Source organism: Mandrillus leucophaeus, unplaced genomic scaffold, assembly GCF_000951045.1.
Source record: "Mandrillus leucophaeus isolate KB7577 unplaced genomic scaffold, Mleu.le_1.0 Scaffold20, whole genome shotgun sequence".
NCBI lineage: Eukaryota > Metazoa > Chordata > Mammalia > Primates > Cercopithecidae > Mandrillus > Mandrillus leucophaeus.
In genome coordinates, this window is record NW_012102032.1 from 7,371,034 (window position 1) to 7,387,716 (window position 16,683).

At 36.2% G+C, this 16,683-nt stretch overlaps 1 protein-coding gene across 2 annotated transcripts in view; it reads right to left on the bottom strand.

Moving 5' to 3' along the window:
* The window catches only part of STXBP4 (syntaxin binding protein 4), a 225,896-nt gene that overhangs the window by 201,072 nt on the left and 8,141 nt on the right, over window positions 1-16,683 (bottom strand). For both annotated transcript variants that reach the window (XM_011979252.1, XM_011979251.1), the window contains exons 2-4: window positions 6,082-6,159; window positions 5,510-5,634; window positions 855-987 (exon numbers count right to left, since the gene is read on the bottom strand). In XM_011979252.1, the coding sequence (XP_011834642.1) occupies window positions 855-987; window positions 5,510-5,556 (180 nt within the window). In that variant the 5' untranslated portion in view covers window positions 5,557-5,634; window positions 6,082-6,159. The remainder of the gene's footprint in view (window positions 1-854; window positions 988-5,509; window positions 5,635-6,081; window positions 6,160-16,683) is intronic.

Consider the following 16,683-nt stretch of genomic DNA (forward strand, 5'->3'; position numbering starts at 1 on the left):
ATTAATTTTATTAAATTCTTTATATCTGATATCTCTCCAAAATCAAATGGAGGCAATCAAATGGAGAATATTTTATTAATTTTATTAATTATTAATATAATTTTATTAAATTCTTTATATCTGATATCTCTCCAAAATAAAGTGGACGCAATTTTCAAAAAATGACACATAATCACTTTAGTAAAACAGAAACAGCAAATGAAATCCAAGAAGAATGAGAATTCAAATATAGTAACCAGTTTGTTAAATTGCTGGGGTTGTGCTTCAAATTTGGGTCTCAGCTTCCTACCAACCAAAGTGAAAGGGAGCTCATTATATAACATATTTCTTACATTGAAGAGGAGAGTAAGACTTTCTAATTCCTAAAAAAAGACAATTTCTGGTTTTAACGAGTGATAAAACTCATTAGCTCAACAAGAACTGCAAATTCAGAAATTAGTAGATTTTGTTTGCTGTTTCTGTTTTGTTTTGCATTTAGTAGAGGCTAAATGAATGTAATTAAAGTTCTACTGATCCAACTTAATTTAAAAACTCAAAGTAGTAGAAAGATAACATGTCATCAAATATAATTTCTCTCAATCAGATACAGGATAAAAGTTGAACAACACGTAATTTAAAAATAATAACCTTATCTTACAGTCAGAAATATCTATTATTTTCATATAAGAATAACCTATTTATTTCTTAGTTTAAAGCTCCTTGAGGGCAACAGTCTTATCTCCTAGTTCCTTTGTATTTTTCACTGAGGTATGGTCACAGTGGATATAAATTCACTAATAAAGAAGAAAAAATAAACTTCACCACTGGTAGGTCTTATTGTTTGTATTTTTGGTGGTCAGGGGACATATTTTTACCTTATAACAGTCTCCTCCAGGAATAATTTCCTGAATATATACCAATGGGCCTTCATTCCGGTTAATTCCTCCTAGTATCTTCAGGCCAAGGCCTGTTTCCTTGGTAATTGTAATCACCTGAAAGGCAGGATCCCTAAGATAAAGTAAATTAGCACACACAGGTTAGTCTACAGATCTGTACCTATTTTTTTCTTTAAACTACTTATTAAATCAAATTCTTAGATCTAGACCAGCGGCCCCTAACCTTTTTTGGCACCAGGGACTTATTTCGTGGAAGACAATTTTTCCATGGGAGGTGGAGAGGGGATGGGGGTGCAAAGAGGCGATGGTTTCGGGATGATTCAAATGCACTACATTTATTGTGCACTTTATTATAACATTGTAACATATAATAAAATAATTATATAACTAACAATAATGTAGAATCGGGGGAGCCCTGAGCTTGTTTTCCTGCAACTAGACAGTTCCATCTGGAGGTGACGGGAGACAGTGACAGATCATCAGCCACTAGATTCTCACAAGGAGCACGCAAGCTAGATCCCTCACATGCACAGTTCATAAAAGGGTTCGTGCTCCTACGAGAATTGAATGTCACCGCTGATCTGATGCAGAGCTCAGGCAGTAATGCTCGCTTGCCCTCAGCTCACCTCCTGCTGTGTGGCCTGGTTCCTAACAGACTACAGACCACTACCAGTCTGCGGCCCAGGGGTTAGGGACCCCTGATCCAGACAACCCAAAATACTTAGTACTTACTAGCAATGACATTTTTAGAAGTATGGTGACATAACAGCAATTAAATGAGTTTGCTTGCCTATTATCTACAAAACCAAAACACAAAAGAATTTATAATGATAATGCTTATTTCTTTGGAGTAGAACAAAAATTTATTAAAGGTGATGGAAAAGATTTGCTTTTACCTGGTTATTAGACTACCTGAAGAATTCCAAAACTAAATATTTTAAGTAAGTAGCTTTAAAAGACATGCCTGTGGCCATTTAAAGCAAAGTTAATGTGACTTCCATTTGAATCTCAAAATTTATCTTTTTAATTTAGAAAGAATATTTTCTTGGTACAAAGTACTTGTTTCAACTGTAATTTCTGCCAGACATAAAAGCAATGCCATTTGAAAAGAAGGGACTGTAAAAAAAGTCCTGCAAAAGGAATATCCAAGTTGCATTTCTGAATACCTAGGTCAGACCAGAGACTTTCACTGGTCAAACAAAACTTGAATTAAGTTTGAAATAAGACTGAGGGCTGCCTGCTTACTTATTATGTACTGAGTACTGTGCTAAACAATACCTAAATAATGACATTTAATTTAATATTTATAAAATCCTTAAGATTCTTATCCTTATTTTTTTAAAGGGCCCAAAATTCAAGTAGGTTAACTTGATGGCCCAAGAGTGAGCCCAGTCAGTCTTACCTCAGAGGCAAAATGTGATATGTAATCTACTTTGTTGTTGTATTAGAGCCACTGTTGAATATAGGACTTCCAGCTATCTTCAAAAACATCGAATAACTGAAACTACTATTAAAAAAAGAGTTACTTCATATCTTACATGATTATAGTTTTTAGAAAAAGCTTTCTTAGCTTCCACCATAGAAATTCTAAGAATATCTTTAAGAAAACTGTTGCATTCAAAAAAATAATTTCTGAAAAGAAGAAAGAAAATTTTTTAAAAAGGATATAGCACTCCCTGTTTTTGATATTTTGCTCTCCATGTATAACATCATTTAGAGCTGTATTACAGGTATACTGAATTCAGCTCTAATTTGGGAAGGTCTATCTGGTTTCTAGGGCAATAGTCAGTCAGCTAGAAAACAGGCAGAGAGGACAGGGTCCAAGGGTCCAAATGTACCCTAAATTCATTCATTCTTTTTTTTTTGAGACGGGGTCTTGCTCTGTCCCAGCTGGAGTGCAGTGGTGTGATCTCGGCTTACTGCAACCTCTACCTCCCAGGTTAAGTGACTCTCCCACCTCAGCCTCCTGAATAGCTGGGATTACAGGTATGTGCCACCACACCCAGCTAATTGTTGGTATTTTTGGTAGAGACAGGGTTTCACCATGTTGGCCAGGCTGTTCTCAAACTCCTGACCTCAAGTGATCCGCCCCCTCAGCCTCCCAAAGTGCTGGGATTACAGGCATGAGGCACCGCCCCTGGCCAATAAACCCATTCTTTACAGGATAGTAGATTGCAAAAACATAAATGAGTAAAGCCTAGAAATGAAAGAGAAGGTAAGAAAGGGAAGTAAGGTGCCTTATTAGATCTCTCCACTAACTCTTAAACCCTCCAAATGTGAACGTCCTTCACTGGGGGCACAATAATCTCCAGCATATATTATTGTTTCAGTGCAGGATCTTACTTTTCTAATTCTAACAAAGTGTTATTAGCACAGCAGTTTAGTGCTGTTAGTATTTTTTCTCTATAAATCTATCCATATATTTTCTGAATTAATATCCATATATTTTCTGAATTGCTATCTTACACTTAAACAGTTTTAGATCTTATTTTTTTTCTTACCCAGAATTATTATAAGCAATGTCTATGTTGTTAAAAGTTCTTCTTAAACATAAATTTATATGTTCATGGCAGCATAAAATTTACATACACGACTAGGACCTTATTTTAAAACTCTTCTATTGTTAAGATTTTAGATTATATATTTTTTTCCTATTAAATATTAAAATAGTTCTGCTCAACTTTACTCATAATAAGAGAATTACAAGTTAAAACTGCAGAGATACTACTACTCACCTACCAGACCAATGAAAATTTAAAACTTCAACAACATACTCTGATGACAAAGCTATGGGAAACAGGCATTTTTGCACACTGCTGGTGGGAATGCAAAATGGTACAACTTCTAAAGAGATAAATTGGTAACCTCTAACAAAAAACAACCCTCTGGTCCAGCAATTCCATTTCTAGGAATCTATCCCAAAAATACTCTGGCAAAAAATAGAAAATGACTTATCTGCTAGGTTATTCATTTTGGCATAATTTGTATTCACCAGAAATTGCAAACAATACAAAGGTCCATCCATAAGGTACTGGCTGAATAAACCATGGTACATCCACACCATAGAATATTATGCAGTTATAACAAAAAACAAGGAAGATTTCTATAAACTGATATGAAGGGATCACCAGGATATACATTAAAACAAAAAGGCAAGGTCAAAACAGTATACATGATACCTTTTACTTAAGAATATTCTGGGGAGTGGAATCCAAATATATATAATTATCATGTGTACATATATTATATATGTGTATATTTATTTTTATATATATGCATTGGCTTAAACAAAAAGAAGCACTACAAAAGGACCAAGAATAAAAACAACTTTTTATAGAGAGAATGAGGGCACATAGTGAAGACTAGACTAAGAGCAAGATTTTTTTTAATATACCTTGTTAAAAGTATGTTTTATGTTTTCAAAATGGCCACCAATTCCTCCCACTCCTGTCTGCATGCATCTTGGTAATGTAACTTTACTGCTTCCTTTCGTTAAAAGCTAAGTCTAGGCCGGGCACAGTGGCTCACGCCTGTAATCCCAGCACTTTGGGAGGCCGAGGCGGGCAGATCATGAGGTCAGGAGATCAATACCATCCTGGTTGACACGGTGAAACCCCGTCTCTACTGAAAATAAAAAGAAATTAGCCGGGCATGGTGGTGGGCACCTGTAGTCCCAGTTACTTGGGAGGCTGAGGCAGGAGAATGGCATGAACCCGGAAGGCAGAGCTTGCAGTGAGCCGAGATTATGCCACTGCACTCAAGCCTGGGCAACACAGCCAGACTCCGTCTCAAAAAAAAAAAAAAAAAGAAAAAAGCTAAGTCTATATCTCCACTCCTTGAATTTTTACTTGGTTATTTAAATTGCTTTGGCCAATGAGATACCAGCAAATGTGAGGAAAATGGATATTTGGAAAACACCTGTGCTTCTGCCACCAGGCAAAAAGCTTGAGCCAGCCTCCTGAAGAATGACAGACTAGTTCTAAAGAGACCTCAGCCATTCAGCCTTCCTAGCTGAGGCCTCACAAGGTGTAAATGAGGCCATCCTACATTATCTGGAATAGAGCAGAACTGCTCAACCAACCCACTGAATCATGAGAAAGAATAAATACTTATTGTTTTAAGGGACTTTAGGGTGGTTTGTTAGTCACCAATAGTTAATCTTATCAAAATTTTTAACAGAATTATAGAATATTCTAGATATTAAAAAGTCAAAATTTAAAAAAGAAATCTCAGAAGAGTTTTTAAAAATGAATTTTATAATTGTTTATTTTTTATTATTTTTAGAGACAGAGTCTTGCCCTGTTGCCCAGCTGGAGTCCAGCGACTACTAACAGGTGCAATCATAGCATACTACAGTCTCAAACTCCCAATCTCCCGAGCAACTGGGACTACAGGCATGCCCTACAGGCATGCCCTACCGTGCCTTGTACAGATGACTTTAAAGAGAATGCAGATTTTGTTCTATACACTGATTTACACTGAAAGGTAATTCAATGTATTACTTTACTTACTACTCATTACTGCTATCCTAGACCACATTAGAGAGCTAGATGTAAAAAACTTTTAATCAAATGTTCATTAGTAGTTTACATATTTCAAACTATATTTCAAAATGTATTAAATTTAAAAGTTACTTTTCAAGTAGACTGGATGGTACTACAGTAGATGTATTTTTATTCATGCTTTCACCAAAGTAGCCTTGGATTTAACAGCTGTATAAATGAAGATCTTGATGAAGAGTCTAGAAATTCTTCTTTTCCTAGGATTGAAGAAGTAGAAATTAAATTGTCAGGTCTTAGAACTGTCAAATTTGATTCCAACTGTTCGTAAAAACATTATATACACTTGGCACATAAATAATATAAGCCTGTGTATAGATGTTAGATGTATGTATTTTGAGTTATGGCATTTTAGTCACTGACAATAACATCAGAGAAGTGTAAAGACAACTCATTAGATAGATAGATACATGTTTATATCATTATGAATATCCATATCTATATAAAATCTTCATTCTCTGGCAAAAGTGAAGAATACAGCTAAGCTTTAGGTAACTATTACAACTTCCACCCTTGGTAAGCTTAAAAATCACATAATAGTTAAAGATTGAGGAAAATGTCTCCGGCGAGCACAAGGCTATGAAGCTTATAGTCAGAAAAGTAATTATCCAATGCATTTGAAAAAAACTAAATTCTTATTATCTTACCAACTATCTTGAGGCACTTCCTGCAGATCCTATATTACTCTGACTAATATTATTCCAGGAACTTCTTAAATGGCTTTCCTATGAAGAGAAAAAAAATATGCTTTTAATGTCTTATATTGTTCCACTGTGAAAATTACAGAGAATAGTGCAGTTTCATTGAATTAAAACAAACTGTATTTGAACAGAGATTTACCACCTTTTCATAAGAAAAATGAATGAAGCAAAGGAACTTAAAGTTGACAAAGACACTAGGATCATTTAGTACAACTCTCTTCCTGAAGAAATGAAGAGCTAGATTCAGAGACTGTGTGGTTTTCCCTCACAAATGAAAAACAGTGTTTTTTTTTTATCTTCTTCTCCTCCTAACTAGAACTCAGGTTATAGTCTACAGGATGGACCTTGAGATCTGATAGGCCTGGGTTCTCATTTGAAAGTTCGGGCTTCTCCAAGCCTCGGTTTCCACAAAGTTACAGTGGGTGCCTTGATTGTGGTGATTTCACAAATGGACACACATGTCAAATGTAACAAACTGTCTCACTTTAAATATCTGCTGTTTGTTGTAAATCAATTATAGCTTAACAAAGTTAAACTTTAAAAAACCCGATTTTCAGTTAAAAATGGCATCTTGACCTTGGCACATATCTTCTTTCCCTCCCAACAGCCAACTAATATGAAAGTCTTAGGGTAAAGAGTTACAAACCGTATAAACTCAGAATGTTGAAGAGTAAATGTGAAAAGAGCCATTGGATGAAAATTAAGTTTCTGGAAGATAAAAAATAGATGGTTGGGTGACAATTGGTAACAAGAGGGCTGAAGAAGCTAAAATTTAGGGCAGTGCTTCTTAAACATTTTTTAAGTCTGAGCACACACATAATGGTAATATTTGTATGGCATACTAAGCTAAAGAAAGGTGATATCCTCTGAAAAGCAGCACATCAGCAACTGATTCACAACAAAATTCTGGCCTAGGAAACAGGTGCAGGAGGAATGTATCTTAAAGAATCCCAGAGAAACTGAGGACTCAGAAACAAAAAGTTCTAGGCAGAACAAAACTGAGAGATTGAGAACTAAAATCAAGAGGATCATCCTATCTTTTCTTCAACCACTGTATGCAGAAGAAATCACAGATTCTTCTGTAAATGAACTGAATAGGCCCCAAACACAAAACAACTACTTTTGAGAACCTAACATAGCGATATATTCACTGGTCTGGGTGGTAAAAACACATTTTGACTTCACAGCCTCTGTAGTAGCAAGCGACAGGAACCATGGAAGCATGCAGATCAACAATAGCCAGAGACATGAAGCCACCAAGCCACAAAGTCGGTAGCAAAAGTCCAATGACCATGAAGTAAGAAAGTTATTCAGTACCCATGAGGAAAAGAAGGGCCACCTGAGGGAGGAGCTTACAATCCTTGGGCTTTGACTAGCAGTCACTCAGAGTCAAGAGCCACCGCAGCTGTCCACAAGACTGATATAGCCATGGAAGAGAGTTCAATTCCAAAACCAAGTTTGCATAAGTTCATTATACACTGCTTTAATAATGCATGCATGGAGCAGATTCTCAAACCTCAAGAGAGGTCATTCTCATATAACAATAATAACAGTAACTACCATTAATTGGCACTATGTTTCACATACTATGTATTCCAAATGTATTTATTTAATATTGTGGAAAATGTACTAGACTTAAGTTAAAAAAAGAAAAGAAAAGAAAAGAAAAGAAATGCAGAGTTCAAATGGCAATATTGCCATGTGTTAGTAATATGGCATTAGAAAAACTGCCTAACCTCTTAGCATCTCCTCATATTAAGTAAGGTAGGAATAGTAGCACCTTGCTCAAAAACAGATGTGAAAAATTGAGCAGTCTTTCTACTGGTACCAAAGTGAGTAAGATCCTCATCTTTGGTGAGTTGTTCTAACTGGACACAGGTCCCCAGGTCCCCTGGGAACATATCCAAGTCTAATGATGTATAAATGCTACTGTACAACACATTTCATATAATATACTTAACAAGACATTTTAAAACATTTCTATTTTAAGGTACAAAATAAAATTTAGGTGTTTATTCCATTCACTTAACATGTTGGCAGTGTCCTAAGTGCTAGAGATGAGATGAGATCAGGAGGGGCGAAGTGCTCTGACAGCAGTATACACAGGGAGTATGGAGAAAGGCTGCGTAACCTGGGATCTAAGTCATCATTAAACACCAATACAGCCAGGCGCCATGTCACAGGATTTTCTTCCCACAAGAACCCCACAAGGGAGGTATTATTAACCCAATTTTATACAAAAGAAAAATAAGTCATATAGAAAGTATATGACTTGTCCATTGTCACAGGCTAGTTGTAAAGCAGAGTTTGAATCCTGCTCTTTCTTGCTCCAAACCCAAGCTGTTTCTACTACAGTATGGTGGAAAATTAATTCAGGTAAAAATCTTGATTCACCAAAAAAGTAAAATGAGAGAGTAAGAGTAGTAATGTGTTATCTCTTTTATATAAAGATGACACTACTGATTAAACAGAAGTGGGTTTAATCTTATGCATCCCAACAGTGGGCTTATTTTTTGTATTAACAAGGTATTCATTGTCATGTCCTTAAATATCATAACATGCCTGTCCTTTCCCTCTCCTTTGCCTGCTTCCTACTCTTTCTTTATACAAGCTTGCAAGGCCCTCAACCAACAGGGATTCTAGTAATGTTACATACATACCCCACACACACACACACACACACACACACACACGCGCCACCCTCAAGTTCCCATAATTAATAAATAACACAGCAGGAAAACATTCTGTTCTTTTACTAAAAATATGCACATTGAAGACAAATATATTGTTATTCTAGTTTGGTGAATCATAAGAGGGAAACAGTTAGGTCAGCAAAAACAGAGAAAGTAGAACATTGGAGAAAAAAAAATCTTGTTGTATAAGATGAATCTATTCCAGAAAACTTAAATTAGAGCTTTTCTTTGATAAATCTGTTTACTTATGATCTCATTAAAACAATCTTCATCCCATATAATTAGAAATCTCATCAGATAAAAAAAAAAACTGCCCATAACGCATATGGTGTTTGAGTAAGACTTAGTAATTTATATTCTCAGACATGGTATTCAATAAAAGCAGTTCTTTTCACTGGACAAAAAATAGAGAAAATAAAAGGGATAAAAATATCTTCTACCAGAAATTATAGTAAATATTAACTTAATGAAATTACAAAAATGCCATAATGAAATTGATAGAAATTGCCAAATGTCCCTCAGTCAGGGTTGTACTATCTCACCAACAATAGTGCCTGTTACTCTGAATTTTCTCCACTATGGTATACTAAATAACTTTTGGATTTTTGTCAGTCTTATTGATGAAAATGGTATCTCAAGGTGGTTGGAGTGAAGCTGAAGAGTTTTTTATGCTTTAAGAACCATTCAGTATCTTCTTTTATGTGAACTGTGTTTTTTTTTAACACCTTTTGCCAATTCTTCTATTTATTGTTAGGTCTTTTTCTGTTCAATTTCTAGGAGTTCTTAAATCTTACAGAAATTCTCTATCAGCACTAAGAATTGCAAATACATCCCCCGCCCCCAACACTTTTCTTCTGGGTTATAGGCTTTTTGTTACGCAAAAGTTTGTGGCTAACTTTATGAATCTTTTATGATTTCCAGGTTTTAGGTCAAATTAGAAACTCCTTGCCCACTCCAAAGTTATAAAGAATTCTCTCATATTTTCTTCTAGTACTCTTATGGTTTCATTTTTAAATATTTGATCCATTTGGAATCCATCGTAATATAAAGTACAAATCCAACTCATATTTTTCCCAAGAAGACCACCCCATTGTCTCAACCACATTTATTAAATAACCCATCTTTTCCCCACCATTTTGAGATACAACTTTCATCATATACAAAATCTCTTAAGGGTTTGGGTCTACTTCTGTAATTTTTATTCTGGGCCTTTGGTTAGTCTGTTTATTTGTACACCAATGCCATTCTATTTTAATTACAGAGGCATTATCATATCTAGTAAGGCCAATCACCTCTCATTTGTTCTTTTGTTAACCAAGTTTCCCGGTTGTTTTTGGTTATTTATTTTTACACATTAAATTCAAAGTATTCTTATCTTGTTTAAAAAACAAAACAATGCTATTTGTAAGGGAATCATACTAAATTTACAAATTAATTGAAGACATATTGTTATCTATGATGTTATTTTGAGTCTTCCTATCCAAGAATTTGGTATCACTTTCCATTTGTTCAAATCTTCTTTTGTGATCTTCTATAGCAGGGGTGGCCAATCTTTTGGCTTCCCCAGGCCACACTGGAGGAAGAAGAATTATCTTAGCCTACACACAAAATACACTAACACTAATGATAGCTGATGAGCTTAAAAACAAATTAACAACAACAACAACAATGCAAAAAACCTCATGTTTTAAGAAAGTTTATGAATTTGCGTTGGAACACATTTAAAGCTGTCCTGGGCTCCATGCAGCCCATGGGCCACAGGTGGGACAAGCTTGTTTCTATGGTGTTTTAAAGTTGCCTTCACAGTGACCTTGTGAGGCAGGAGAATAGAGTTTGGAGGCAGGAAGCCTAAGGCTGATTGGTGCTGACTTCCTAGAACTGAAGCAAAAGGAAAACCCTACCTCTCCACAAAAGGATCAGAGGCTACTCCCTTTGCATTGCCTGGCAGATGAAAAATGGAAAGTACTTCTGATTGGTTGCAGGTCACTCCTTCATTTACATAGGGTGCAACCAAGTAAACAATGGAAAACCTCTAGAGAAAGTTTAAACCCCAGAAAATTCTGTAACCAGCTCTCTTGAGCCACTTGGTCCAGCCTGTTTCCACTCTGTGGAGAGTACTTTCATTTCAGTAAATCTGTGCTTTCATTGTTTCATTCTTTCATTGCTTTCTTTATGCATTTTGTCCAAATCTTTGTTCAAAGTGCCAAGAACCTGGACGACATGTAGTCAAGACACTGCACTGGTAACAGCTGCACATTTCTTATTTAGTTACTTCCTAGGTATTATTATTTTTTTATTGTTAATTTAATGTCTTTTAAAAATACACTATTTTGTACATAACAAAAAATGTTTTGGGAAAGCTTTAAGTGTATCATCTTCTAGAAAATAATTTCCCTCCCACCCCAAATTCTGCTTGATTATATGATTATATATATGTCTTCATTTAAAAATGTTACTAACAAAGCAGTGGAAGAAAAAACCAGGCACAATTCATACGTGTTATATTTTTGTTAAAAATTATGTAACTGTAATATATTGGTTTACATACAAGTGCATTTTACTTAACACTTCAACACACACACATAGACACCTATCACAAACAAATAACTAGACAATTTATTGAGCTATCATTACAAAGTCTAAAATAATACATTTAGAATAGACGTATAAAGGCTTTGTAAGAAAAAGCCTAATTCCCATCCTTCCTTGCCAAAGTACTTTTATATTTACTTTGAAGTACTTAACGAGCTGTAAGGTCAAGAGCTCTAATGTCTTTTTAGTTGTTTGTCTAAAGTGAAATGATCACAAGAAGGAAACGGAAGGACAGTATGATACCAATGAAGGCAAGATTTGTTGCTTTAATACTAAGTCCAAACAATCTCTTCATAATAAAAGTGTTAAAAAGCTCATAAGAAAAGTGCTTTGTCGAAGCTATTGGCTATCTAGAGGTGTCTAAAGATGCATTAAATTATCTCGATAAAATGGGGATTTTCAGACAGATCTGGCATGTTCAGGGTGGTATGGCTGTAGACTGGGGAATTGCAGCTCATATTGCGTATGAGGGCTTACGCTTATATTGTTAGTGAGGGAACAAAAGAAAAGAAAGGGGTTAAAGGAGGCTTTTTCTTAGCAGAGGGCACTGTTAGCTTTTCCAGGGGCAAAAACGAGAGATTTAATTGCTTTCTTGGGTTCACACACTATATAAAGTAACCAGATTCCTGATAGAGCAATAAGGACACATAGGGCACTCCTTGATTTTATGTTCAAAAAGGAAGATGTGGCTGGGGTCAGAAGTATCTAAAAATGCTAGGTAAGTATGGTTTGTAAAATATCCCTTAACAGTGAAAATTCAGCACATTTAATAAACAATTATGAACAATAAAGAAAAAGAGGGTTAGAAAAAGTGAGAGAACAGAAACATTTTCACAAGTGGCACCTGGGGAAATGGGGTATCAGTAATGGGGGAAAATCCAAACCCACGATTTTTCTACCAAAGGCAGGATACTAGTTCATTTTAATACTCTGCGGTTGGCAAGGAGTGATTCAGCAAACATACAGAAGTATTTGTTAGTTCATAAGTATCATTACAGAATAGTTAGTAATTATAAAATATCAGAAACCTCAAAAATATGTAAAAATTGATAATTGGTTAAATAATTTACAGTACAATGATGTCAAACAATACTATGTAATCATCAAAAATGGTCTAGGTAAAAAACAGCAGCAAGGTGAAAACAGAATGTATAGAATAATTTAATCTTTTAAAATTACATTTATTAAAAATACACAATAAAATGTAAACAATAACTGACAATTGGAACTACTATTTTTATTTACTGTTTTTACTTCTTATTCTTTATTTTTTGAATGGCTTAAAACAAGGATATATACTTTGATATATTATTTGGATAAAGAAGGAAAAACACCAAAAAAGCTACCAGGTTTGAGTGTACCTTCTTGGCATCTAATATTTAAAATCAGCTCTTTCTGTCTCCTTTAATGTCATTTTCTCCTTTCATCTTCATTTGCTAAGGTATCAACAAATGTTGCAATTTAAATAACATAGATCTGGTGTTTCCCAAAGAAAATCAGCTATATCCTTTAAATAACTTCTTATGACAACCCCTTTGTAAGCAAATTGACAGGCAGTAGAAATAAATATACTTATTTTCTGCTATAATTTAAAAAGAAAGATGACTCATAGCAAAGAAGCTCATAGTACATATTACACAGTACATATATTTCATGGCTTTTTTATTGCATTGGGAAGAGTACTGGTCTAGAGGGTAGATGCCCAGTAGCCATATGACTTTGAGTAGCCTCTTACTCTAATCCCTAGTTTCTTCATATGTACGATGTCAAAATCACTCATCAAATGATCTTTAAAGGTTCTTTCTTGGCTCTACAAATCAAAAATTTTCTGGCAGTCTTATTAAGCTACAAGTCCCCCAGTGTTTTTGAGGGAAAGATTTTCTTTTTAAAATATACATCCACCTCTAAGATCAGTATGGCCCATGAATGGGAGGGAGTAGGCTGCAGTAGGTCATTTGGGAGGGATCAGAGTGGAGGGAAAAGTGTACTGGTATAGTGACATTTCACATTAAGGTCATTTCAAAAGAGGAAGAGGGCACAATGATGTTGGCTGCTCAACAATCTGTCCGGTTTCTGTGGACTGACAAGTTAGAAATGCCTATTTATTTATTCACTAAAGCTAGTATTAAACATGTAAATATTTCTTCCTATAAAGTTAGATGTATTATACTTGAGAAGACAAAAAAAGGACAGCATTTAGAAACTGCTACCTTGTTTTATACCTTATCACAGCAGAGATTCTTCAAGATAACATCAGCTATTTATATAATCCTAAGGTTGTTTAAGAAAATTGGCAAAATCAGGAATGACTATTTTCCCTTGGCTAAACTTAACTGATCATTTTTAAACAACATAAAAGTTTCAGGAAACCAAGATACAAAAGATCAAAGAGTTATAGTCATCCCTCAGGATCTTCAGGTAACTTGTTCCAGGACCCTGCAGATACCAAAATTAGAAGATATTCAAGTCCCTGATATAAAATGATGTAGTATTTGCACATAACCTATGCATATCCTCTCCTTATACTTTAAATCACCCCTAGATTAACTATAATACCAAACACAACGTAAATATGTTATGCTATATTATTTAGGGCATGATGACAAGAAAAAGTTTGTACATGTTCAGTAAAGACACAGCTGTTGAGGCCTGATGTTCATTTTCAATCTGTGATTGGTTGAATCTGTATATGTGGAACTTGCAGATACTGATGGCCAACTGTATTTTATTCTCTTTTATTCTGTACCCAAAGGCAATATTCCCTTTGCTATTGCATGTTTTTTTTCTTTCAAGAACCTAAGGCATTCAGAAATGCTGCTCATTTGTCTTGGGGGTTTTACCAAAATGCCAGGGGTTCGGTTTAGGTCCTGTTGCTTGCTACACAGAAAACCAATCACTGAAAGAAGGAGTATTGCCAGGGAAGAAGGCTTTAATGGGTGCTGCAGTCAAGGAGATGGGAAATTTGTATCCCTCTGCCCGACTAGCTAAAATTAGGGGCTTACGTGGCAGGGAAAAAAATGTAACTGACTGGAAAAACAGGAATTAGGGAGGCGTAAGGAAAAGGAGTTGGTCAACAGGTAGCAAGTGATTGGTTAGGCTAGCGGTCTCCAACCTTTTTGGTACCAGGGACCAGTTTTGTGGAAGACAATTTTTCCACGGATCTCAGGGTGGGGGATGGTTTCAAGATGAAACAGTTCCACCTGAGATATCAGGCATTAGATTCTCATAAGGAGCATGCAACCTAGACCACTCGCATGCACAATTCACAATAGGGTTCTCACCCCTGTGAGAATCTAATGCTGCCACTGATCTGTCAGGAGGTGGAGCTCAGGAGGTAAGGCTCACTCACCCTCCACTCACCTCCTGCTGTGTGGCCAGGTTCCTAACAGGCCACAGACGGACACTAGTCTGCAGCCTAGGGACTGGGTACCCCTGGGTTAGGTAGTCATGATGGGTGAGGGGTCTGGTGTCATATTGTCCTGATGTAATGATCTGGTAAGTTTCAGTTCCTTGATAGTACCTGGGAGGCCTGATGGTTGGTTTCTTGAGAAAGTAACTCAGATAAGAAAAATTTAACTTTCTCAAGTTTTAACAATGGGAGAATCAATTTCTATGTTTATTCAAAGAAACTATTAACGTCAGTTCTATGGGACAACTGGTCGTATTTCAGGATGCGTAAGCATCTGCCTGTAACACATAGCCCAACTCAGTGGGAAACATCAGAAAACTACTTCAAAGAAAGTCTTAGTCTTCTTGAAAGGAGTCTTCAGCAGCACAACAGCTCACTGCTCTCAGAAGTTTCCTTAGGCTACCTGCCTTATGTTTGCTTTCATGCATGCATTCATCCACCAAACATTTAACACAGTACAATTATGTGCAGGTATCACACCAAGGGCTTGTGATATTATGGTGAACAAGTCAAGATCATTGCTCTTTTGGTATTTACATTCTAGTGGTGGGAGAAAAACAATAAAAAATGATACAATTAAATGAACTAGATTTCAGATACTGAAAGGAGATAGCAAATGTGACTAAGGAGAGAAGGGCTAATTTAGACCGGGGATGGTGTCCCAGCTAAGATCCAAATAAATCAGCTGTGAAGAAAGCTGACGGACAAAGCATTCCAGGCAGAGAAAAGGTTTGAGGGCAGTAAAACAAACTTGAGGTGTTTACAGAAAAGAAAGAAGTGCAACTAGAGCGTGGTGAACAGGGAGAGAGTGGTAGAAGATAAGGTTAGAGAAGTAGACAAGGTCTGGATTTCCTAGGGTCTTACGGGCTATGGTAGCAAGTTTGGAGTTTTGATCATATTTCACTTAACGTGACTATTCTCAGGAGACCTGAATTTGCCTTTTCCTTTCTCTCTTACCTTTAACCTTCTAAAGGTTAAAAGTAAAGGCTCTAAAGGCTCTCCACTTTGCTCTCCACTTTTGTACTTTCCCGAGTTTTATGCCTTTGCCTTTAATCATATAATTAAACTGTGCTTTGGCCTGAATCATGTGAGACTGTCAGTCAGTGCATTTGAGATATAATACTGTGCCTTTATCTATATCTGTATGTGTATCTATATATCTATTTACATCCTGACCAGGACTGGCTGCATAAATTGCAGGGCCCAATACAAAATGAAAATGCAAGGCCCCATGTTAAATAATTATTAAGAATTTTTAGCAGGGCATGGTGGTATGCACCTGTAATCCCAGCTACTCAGGAGGCTGAGGCAGGAAGATCACTGGAACTTGGGAGGCAGAGGTTGCAGTGAGCCGAGATCATGCCACTGCACTCCAGCCTGGGCAACAGAGTGAGACTCCGTCTTAAAAACAAAAAAGAATTTCAAGATGCTGACAGTAGAGCATTAAAAATAAACACAGGGCTTATCTAAGTGGGGTAGGAATCAGGAGTTGGAACCAAACTGAGGATCAGCTAAAAAGTTCCTGGATAGAAGCAGCTTTCCATAAGACAGGGCCACTGGTGTGCCACATCAGTTTACTATCACCATGGCAACGCACAGACCTTACCACCCCTTTCCACAGCAATGACTCTACAAACTGGAAGCTACCACACTCATCCCAGAAATTTCTGCATAAACTGTTCCATGATTTGCATATAATTAAAAGTGGGTATAACTATGAGTGCAAAACTGCCTCTAAGCTGCTCTTCTGGGCACAGCATCTGTGGGGTAGCCCCACTCGGCAAGAAGCAGAATCTCTGCTGCTTACTGTACAACGCCACTTCAATAAAAGTTGCTGTTTAACACCACTAGCTT